The sequence below is a fragment of the Photinus pyralis genome, unplaced genomic scaffold, assembly GCF_008802855.1.
Source record: "Photinus pyralis isolate 1611_PpyrPB1 unplaced genomic scaffold, Ppyr1.3 Ppyr1.4_LG1, whole genome shotgun sequence".
Taxonomy (NCBI): Eukaryota; Metazoa; Arthropoda; class Insecta; order Coleoptera; family Lampyridae; genus Photinus; species Photinus pyralis.
In genome coordinates, this window is record NW_022170249.1 from 12,980,253 (window position 1) to 12,989,509 (window position 9,257).

Consider the following 9,257-nt stretch of genomic DNA (forward strand, 5'->3'; position numbering starts at 1 on the left):
TCCATTCTCCGTTTTCCTGACGTTCTCCAGTACGAAAGTACGCTTCCAATAGAAACTTGTTGTGTATGTCCGTTAAAGCCATCCTTAACGATGACTAAACGACAGCAACTAAAAACCCAAAACAAAACTGCACGACGATTCAGCACAAGATACGAAATACGAATAGACGCACGTCACTGTGACAGCGCATAACGTTATTTCGGAAAGTCATTTTCGTATACAACTCCATACAAAGAAGGTAGTTTTGATATTAATAGGAACAAGCGGTGATGACGCACGCTTCAATCATTGTTGCTCACACTGTATAAAAAATAATACAATATTTAGCCTAATTCTATTGGCTAATACTAAACTAATATAAAATAAACTGTAATTTTAACTGTACACGGTATATTTACACATTCTCCATAGGATCTTCCTTCTCGAAATTTGATCTATTAACAAAAACAAAAAATTAACGTCTATGCTCATTATATCCACGTTGTCTTTGTATTGAAGTGATACTTAATGATGAGTGGAGAAATGTGTGTAGGTACTGTACATGCATTAAAAAAAGTAGGTACTAATATACCTATTAATGTACCTACGTAATAGAAAGAAACTTGTCAATTATTATAGATTTCTATACTTTTTACTATTCTATTTCTTTTTATTTGCACCAGTTAAATCAATTTGCTTGTGACTGTTGCGACTATACCTACTGACAATCAATAAGTTTTTGATAGGATACATACAATAATTATTGACAGGTTTCGTACTGCACTGTACCACTACTGCTAGCAATAGTAAGTTTTCATATTTGAAGAAAAATACTCACTCTTCTGTAGGTGGAATAGGACTTCGAGAGTGTGCAATGTAATTGGACACACTAGCTTCCACTCTCTGCACATTGGAAATTTTCCAAATTTTTTTTAAAACTCCTATAAAAATCAACAAATTACATGACGAAATTTATGAAAGTAATCATTACCCAGCATTAATTGGTAGAGTTTTAACTCCACAAACGCCTTCTTTTCTAGTCTGTCCTTTCGTTTCTGGCTTTTCCATGAAAACTTTTGGAGTAGCGCCGGAGCCATCGTTAAACGAACAAAACTACGAGCCGTCTTGTTTTCTGATGACTTCTCTAACTGCGTCTCCAAAGCAGTAATCTATAAGAAATGTCAAAATTAAATTATATTTTATGAAAATCAAAATACTAACCACTGCATTACAAAACACATGATCGGAAGATAATTTTTCTTCAAAGACATTTAGGTCTGCCATGGTTTGAATTGGAAAGTACTGTAAAGTGTCCTCGTTATTAGTATTATCGTCTAATTCATTGTCTTCCCTGTCCACCGCTTGTGTCTTATTTGCCGATAGCTGGTTTTGAACTTCATATAAACTTGTTATTTCGGACTAGTCTCCGGTTCTGATGTGCTATAATTGTCGTCACGCATTCTTTTTGCCTTCCTTTGCCCTCTACCTCGGGCTTCATTTTCTGTGTAAGTGTGTGTCCATCATTGGACCAACAAACCAGTTTCATTATGACAAAATTCGTATTATTAAGATCCAATGTAGCTTTTCATTATATTCTAAAGTGTGAATGAGATAAAATAAAGAAGCCGTTACAATTCATAATTTGAAAAAATGACTTACCATAATCACTTTTTATTATTTCAATGTTGTCTATTACGTCCCAGTCAGCTTCTGGTTCAGAACTCTGCTTTACTAGCCGATTTATTGTACCCATTGGTTTTGCAGTTGGACAGAAGGCCGATGTTCCATATCGTAACCATTTATTTGGAATTACATCATATTCGTCCATTTTTTAAATTAATGTCCATAATTTTGTATACTTTAAAAAAAACAGAATATACACAGTTGGAAAAATAGCCTACAATGTTTTAATAAGAGGACAAAACAAGGTTCTTCTAAAGATAATAAAGCACAGTGCTTTAAGTAGGTACCAGATACAAACGCTCTTAAAATTTAGAAGTAAAACATTAGTTAGATGATGAGTGTAATAATGGGAAGACCACAAATCCATTTTTATAAGTCAATCGAACATATTTAAACAATATATCTGAACTTGTCCAAGATTTTCCAAGTTTCCTCATTTTTTAACTTTGTGAACACCTATTGAGTTGAGGAGCTTGAAAAATTATTCAGAGAAAAGAAAGGGCCAGTTTCTTCAAATTTTCTACCAATTACAACTTGGGTTTTTGTTTCCGGTAAGTAGGTATGCAAAATTTTCAATTAAAACAATGTCCCCATTTTTCATACCACAACAGTTATCTGCTTGGGAATCAATTGCTAGAGTAAAATTTGGAAAAACTGCTTTTCTGTATTGAGGAGAAAATCATTGTGCAGGGAGTGGTCCATCAGTATGAATCCTGGTATGAATTGATCCAAATTTAACTTCACATGTTGGTTGGACAAAATATTTTTCATTAAATTTGGAAGATGTGAATAATTCAACTATTCTACGACTAATTTGTTCCAGTGGTTTGGATTTTCCCCGTACTAATTTTTTTATTGTGTATAAATAATTTTCGAAGGAATACGCAGATATGTCACAACATGAAAAATTTGGTATCAATTTTATAAAATGGTCACAATCGTCCACAATATGAATTAAATTGTGAAAATTATGGGAAATATAACGTTCATGATATATATTTGCAACCTGATATACAAAGTGTCTCAATAAATGGCGGGAGTAATTACGATTATTAGCTTCTTTGCATAGAAGTGGATTAGATAATATAGTTATGGCAACATGAAACATTAAGAAGCTCTGATAACTACTTTCCTGCAAAAAATCTTTTAAAACAACTGGACCAAAATATAAGAGAAAAGAGAAAAGAAAAGTTCAGTAGCTTTCCAACGCAATAAATCCTTTAGCTCTCTTGGGCGACGAGCGAATTTTAAAGGAATGCATGATCGTAACATTAGTAATTTTTCTGATATTCCCTTACGTTGTGCAATTGACAATTGGTGTGGAATTCCTCCACTATTCCACAGTAATAAAAGTGCTCTCATAATTCCTAAATGTAACAAATGCATAGGGTCTAAAATAAAGTCAGATACAAAGTTTAATTCTGAAATTGAAATCAAAGGAGTATCTCGATTTGGTGGACGATAGTAGGAATCTCTTCTTTCGCGAAAATCTTCACTAGTCCTTAATACACAATCTAAATCCAATAAATTTATAAATAATAAATATATAAAATTATAAATCTAAATAACCAACGAGGCAAAGAAAAATAAAATGTGACATCGAATACCAGCCTACAAATTTTACGTTGCAATTAATGCTCGTAGTAAATAAACAATAAACATAAATATATGGATTCTACTTACATTTGACGATTTCATCTTCTTCAGCGACATATTTACACTAAACTTCCACTACAATTAAATTTGAAAATCACCGACACTGTATCTGTAAAAGCTGCAACAACAATTAAGAAGAGTGAACAAATAACATTTCAACCCAAGAAAGGGATACTAATCCCTTCCCTGTGACTCAACGACCGGTTGGCGGTAAAGATACCAAAACGCATACCTTCTCAAGGCCAAACTGTACCTAGTTGTTTGTTTCAAATTACTGCAGGCTTTGTTTATGAATAAACAATGCTACAGGCTCGACAAACCGCATTTATTTCAATTAGTTTGAAATTATGAATTCTTGTGCAGGAATGTTTTTCTAAAGGTAGATTTCTGGATTTCTCGGTTTATTGAACACGAATTGACTACTAAGAACCCCGCTATTATTATAGTACATAATTTCAATGATAATGTTTACATTAAATTAACCTTAGCTTTCCCAATGTAAGGACCAACAAATGGCATTTTTTCTAAATAACGCGTTTTGAAAATGATGGTAAATAGGTACCTATAACTATAAGAATTGGTCATTGTTAAATAAATGTTTATATTAATATAAACAAATGCAAAATAACTGTTTTGAATGAATAAAGTAAATGTTTTACAAACAGGAATGGTTCCTATAAAACAAATGTTTCGAATAATGAAAACAGATGGAAAAAATATATTTTACACGAATAAAATATTTTTTTTTCAAAAGAAAATTGCCGCGATAAAACAAATGTTTAAAATTAGAAATACCTAGGTTTTACACAACTAAAATACCTGATTTACACAAAAATAAACTAATGTTTAAAATAAGAAAAACACTTGCACGGAATATGTTTTGCAGCTTACATACCTCTGTTTTACAGCTTTACTTTCTCAATATTCTTTTTACACATTTTAACATCTGTTTTATTAATGTGAAACTAATGTAAACCTGAGATTTTTTGTCACTTCGGTAAAACATAATTTTTACATGACTTTGACATAAGGTTGACATCTGTTTTTGCTACTTGGGGTCCAATTTAAACGATAAAAACTTCAGAAACTTACGCTGCACTGCTTCCAGGGTTGTTTTATGGTAGTTATAGTAAGGATACCAAATAAGAGAACCATACTCTAGTTTGGATTCCACATCAGCAGCATATAGAGATTTGATAGCAAAAATATTGGAAAAATCACGACAATTTCTGATAATAAAGCCAATCATTTTTAAAGCAGAAGCAATAGTCACCAATATATGTTCCGAAAAGGAAAGTTTAAGATCAAATATAATACCCAAATCCGTGACCGATGTACACCGTTTAAACTGAATATCATTAAATTGATAAGGATGTAAAAGAAGGTTGAGATTTTCTTGAAAACGAAACTACTTTGCATTTAGACACGTTTAAGTGAAGATTGTTTTTTGAACACCATTCACCAAGAGTTGCCTAATACCAAGCACAAAAATTCAATACTTGGGTTTTTCTTATAATTCTAAACTTTTGACGGTTTCTCTACCTCAACAAAAGGTGGTTCAGTTAGTTGCATTGATTAAACGTTTTCAGAATACCCATACATGTAAAATTCGAGACTTTGCCAGGTTTATTGGAAAATTGATTTCGATTTGCCCAGCAGATAAATAGGGGCTGTTACATACTAGACTCTTTGAAGGAGAAAAATTTCTTGCTCTGAGGCGTTCTAAAGGGAACTTTAATAGTAAAATGGTCCTATCTAGAAGTTTATCCGAGGATTTTCTATAGTGGGAACGAATCGTTCCTTTCGCAAAAAATTCCTTTGGAAGTAACAGTTACAATATAGAGATTTTTTCTGACGCCTCTAGAACCGGTTGGGGTATATTTTGTAACAATGTCAGATCCCACGGACTGTGGTCTCAGACTGAGCATTTCATATAAATTATTTAGAATTACTAGCTGTCTTTTTTGGGTTAAAATGCTTTGCTACAGATCTGTCTAGTTGTAATATCCTTTGCCGTATTGACAACACTACAGCAGTAGCGTACATCAATCGTATGGGTAGTATCCAACACCCCAATCTGAATGCTCTATCTCGGCAAATTTGGCAGTGGTGCGAGAAAAGGGATTTGTTTCTTTTCGCCACTTATATAAAATCCAGTGATAACATAGAAGCAGATCTAGAGTCTCGGTCAATAAAAATTGAGACCGAATGGGAATTGTGTACCTCTGCCTTCCAGAGTATTAAAGCACATTTTGGAGAACCAGAGATTGACCTTTTTGCTAGTAGGAATAATTTTAAATGTGTCAAGTTTGTTGCATGGTTGAGAGATCCGGAGTGTTGGGCAGTTGACGCATTCACCTTGAATTGGAATAAGGAATTTTTCTACGCAAAACATCAAAAGATTTTTTAGGGGCATATATAGCCTGCGTCCTAGCATGCCTAGATATTACAGATACGTGGGACCCAAGTGTTGTTTTAAATTATTTGAAAAACTTTAAGAATAATACAATTTCATTAGAATGTTTAGCCAAAAAAGTTGCCACGATTCTGATCCTTGTAACGGGTCAACGTGCTCAAACTATTGCAAGTATTGAAATAGCGGATATTTGTAAGTTACAGGAGCATGTAGAAATTAGGATAGGCCATCGTCTTAAGACCTCAGGTCAAAACAGAATTCAGCCCACATTAACTTTGCCATTTTATGAGAATGATAACTTGTGTCCCCACAGCCTTATTCGTTTATTTAAACAGAACCAAAGAGCTGAGGGGCACAATTGATAGGTTGTTTATCACTAATACAAGACCGTATAGAGCTGTTTCTACTCAAACCATTAGTAGATGGGTAAAATCTGTCCTTACTCTAAGTGGTATCGACACCAGTAGGTATCCTTCACATAGCACTAGGCACGCGTCCACATCTTCAGCAGCGCGAAAGGGTGTTAACCTGGACACTATTAGAAAAGCTGCAGGGTGCACTTCTAAAACTTTTGCCATTTTTTACAACCGACTGGTCTCTGAATGTAGAAGTTTTGCGGAGGCAGTTCTGTCCGGTTAGTTTAGGACCTGTATTATGTACAGGATATTTTAGTTAGGTTTAGTATGTCTTGTGTAAGGCCGTTTTTTACATTTTTGATGATCGTCTGTCTTTAGAAATTAGATTACACCAAGGCAATATGTATTATTGTAGTGTGTATATAAGAAATGTTTTTTAAATAATTACGATTTGGTATTATTATCGTTTATAAGTTACACTTAATATTTGTACTTTCTAATAACCTTTTTGTTTATTATATATTATAAAAACGAAAACAAATTGGATTATTTTTCTGAGTATCCTGCTTTAAACAGCTGCATTATACAGGGTATTTATTGAGACGAGGCCGAAATATAATCTAAAGATTAAACGAACTTACCTGAATGAAGTTTAATCTTGATTATGTGAGACCTCGTCGAAAATAAATACCTCCCACCCTAAATAAATCTTGACCCAGCCCGGTCAGAAAAATAACTTTAAAGTAGACTGAAGTTGGTAATGATACTCATGGCTTAGTTGAGGTATCCCCTCTTTTCCGCCTGCTTTGAAACGTGTTCGACCTTCTCACGAATATGAGAAGCTGCATTATACAGGGTATTTATTGAGACGAGGCCTCACATAATCAAGATTAAACTTCACTCAGGTAAGTTCGTTTAATCTTTAGATTATAGTCATCGATGTTTACTTTCTTAGCTACTCTACTAGTGACCACCAGTACCGCTGAGCCTTCTTTTGCAAGGCTACGCGAGTCTCAATCAATATCCGTCGTGAGATTCTCGTAAACTTATCGAAATTTTGAGTGTCTTAAAGGAATCTCCATGGAAACTTGACTATGTTGTTTAGTGTAGAAGGCTGTAGAAGTAATATCTAAACAATTTTAACAATCGCCGTTTTTGGTCTGAAAAGTTAACAGTAATTTAAAAATGATATACTCGAATCCTGATGCTTGATATTGGAGAATATAGCATACTTGACAAGAAAGTGATTACGTAATAGACAAAAGCAAACAAGGATATAAATTGGAGTAAATGAAGTTACTAACAAAAGGAACAAAAGCACTGTACAGCTGTAAAGCAAAACAGAACCCATTAATTAAATTTATTGAAACTCTTGAAGGAAAGAGCATTACAACATGCCTATTCGTGTTCAAATTTAGAATACAGTTGTAAACGATATAGCGTAGAGCGCCTTCAATGTAATGAAACGTAATCATCCGATCAGCTAAGCTCACTTGCTTGCAGCGACTAACTTTTTCTAATGCGATTCAATTACATCTCTGTGCTTGTAACTAGATACACAATCATCTACAATACAAAAATTCAGGATATTAGTCTAAATTGCTCTCCCAAATAACCGGTATAGTTGTCTTGACTTATCTTAAACGTTCAAATGAAACGTTTAGTTACATTAGTTGAACCCTAATGGCATGGTTTCGTGTTGTTAGCTGCACATAACATTGTTACGTTTCTAATTAATACATTCAACTCGTAATCAATATTAATGAAATTGAATTAGTGTAATTTAAAAGATTAAACCTACTGGCGCGTAACGGAACACTAATGGGCGTCTCATGTCAACATTAACTCTAATTGTTTGCTGCCAAATGCGTTGTAACCTAAAGATTCCTTTTAGCAATTCTACAAATTTATATAACTATTCTCTTTGCTATCGAAATAAATTCTTGTAACAATGTCAATGTTTAGTCCATCAAGGGGTTCGCTTTGGTCCAGCTCGAAGTGTACTTCTACGTCAAGCCTATTCGATTCTATTACTCAAAGATTTGCTCTTGCTTTGTACTTTGCCAATGCCTTTACGTCCCAAAGGCACGCTTGACATTCCCGAACTAAAGCTATTAATGATGCTCCTACGGGAATTGAATATCTTAATGGAACCAATTTAGACACTTCAGTAAAATTTCAAGAACGATAATTATTTTTAATGGGCGTCAAGCGTTTATAACTTGTAACGTTGAATTTAATTTGAGTAGTAAAGGGCAGGTTTGTTATATTTTAATATTTAATTCGTATAGAAACCAAAGATCTGCCTTCTCGGTAATGTTATTAATTAATAATTTGTATCTAACTAGTAACTATATTAGCGGGAATCGTGATATCCGTATACGTGGTCCGTTACTCAAACTACCTCTTCTTACTCTTGCTATTGATCGCAAATTTGGGTAACATATTCGGCGTTTTAATGCAGTATTTTGATACCACACCAAACAGCGTTTTCTCGGGCGGAATATATATATATATATATATATACTTATATATATATATATATATATATATATATATGGCGTTTCGCAGAGAACATATATAACATATATAAATTCAATTCCTAACGTATGTAACATATTCTCGTTTTGTTTTATTAAATCTTTTCTAAACCAAGTTTGTTTATTTAAACTCCGGCGTTGTTAAGATCAACAGGTTATGGGCCCACCACGCCTGTAATGCACCAGCAGAGGGAGCTACGAAGGCGGTAAAAACGGGGTTTGAAAACACCATCAAAGAATTCTCGACACCAGCATAATAATGCGAACGTTGATCTGAAGGCTACCTGTGAAACGGGAAAGGCGACATGGGATAAATTGTTATCCATATATGAACACAGCTCGGGTCAGCGGGTAGACAGACTGATGGAGTTGTTTTTCAAGGGAGAGGTAAATCCATCAGAGGATATTGCATCTTACGTTTCACGACTACAGAAGAACTTTCAGGTGCTCAACGATGAGCTGAAAAGATTAGTAAGAACTGTTACTGATGAGCCGTGTAATGTCAACGCTGCCATCGGACTATTTCGAATTCAAACGCGTCTGGGAATCAGGGCCTGTGAATGACCGAACTATCAACAAATTGATAGAGCGTTTGCAGTTGATAGAGATGTGCTTACCAACAAAACG

General features: G+C 34.1%; 1 protein-coding gene across 1 annotated transcript; it reads right to left on the reverse strand.

Annotated features, from left to right (window-relative positions):
* Positions 1 to 368: 368 nt before the first annotated feature.
* On the reverse strand, positions 369 to 1,748 carry LOC116167858. Its single transcript, XM_031483436.1, has 5 exons — positions 1,639 to 1,748; positions 1,201 to 1,574; positions 971 to 1,148; positions 818 to 920; positions 369 to 434 (listed from the first exon to the last, which is right to left on the reverse strand). Exons 2-5 carry the CDS (start codon positions 1,261 to 1,263, stop codon positions 395 to 397), a joined length of 384 nt encoding a protein of 127 aa, XP_031339296.1. The 5' UTR covers positions 1,264 to 1,574; positions 1,639 to 1,748; the 3' UTR covers positions 369 to 394.
* Positions 1,749 to 9,257: the final 7,509 nt, after the last annotated feature.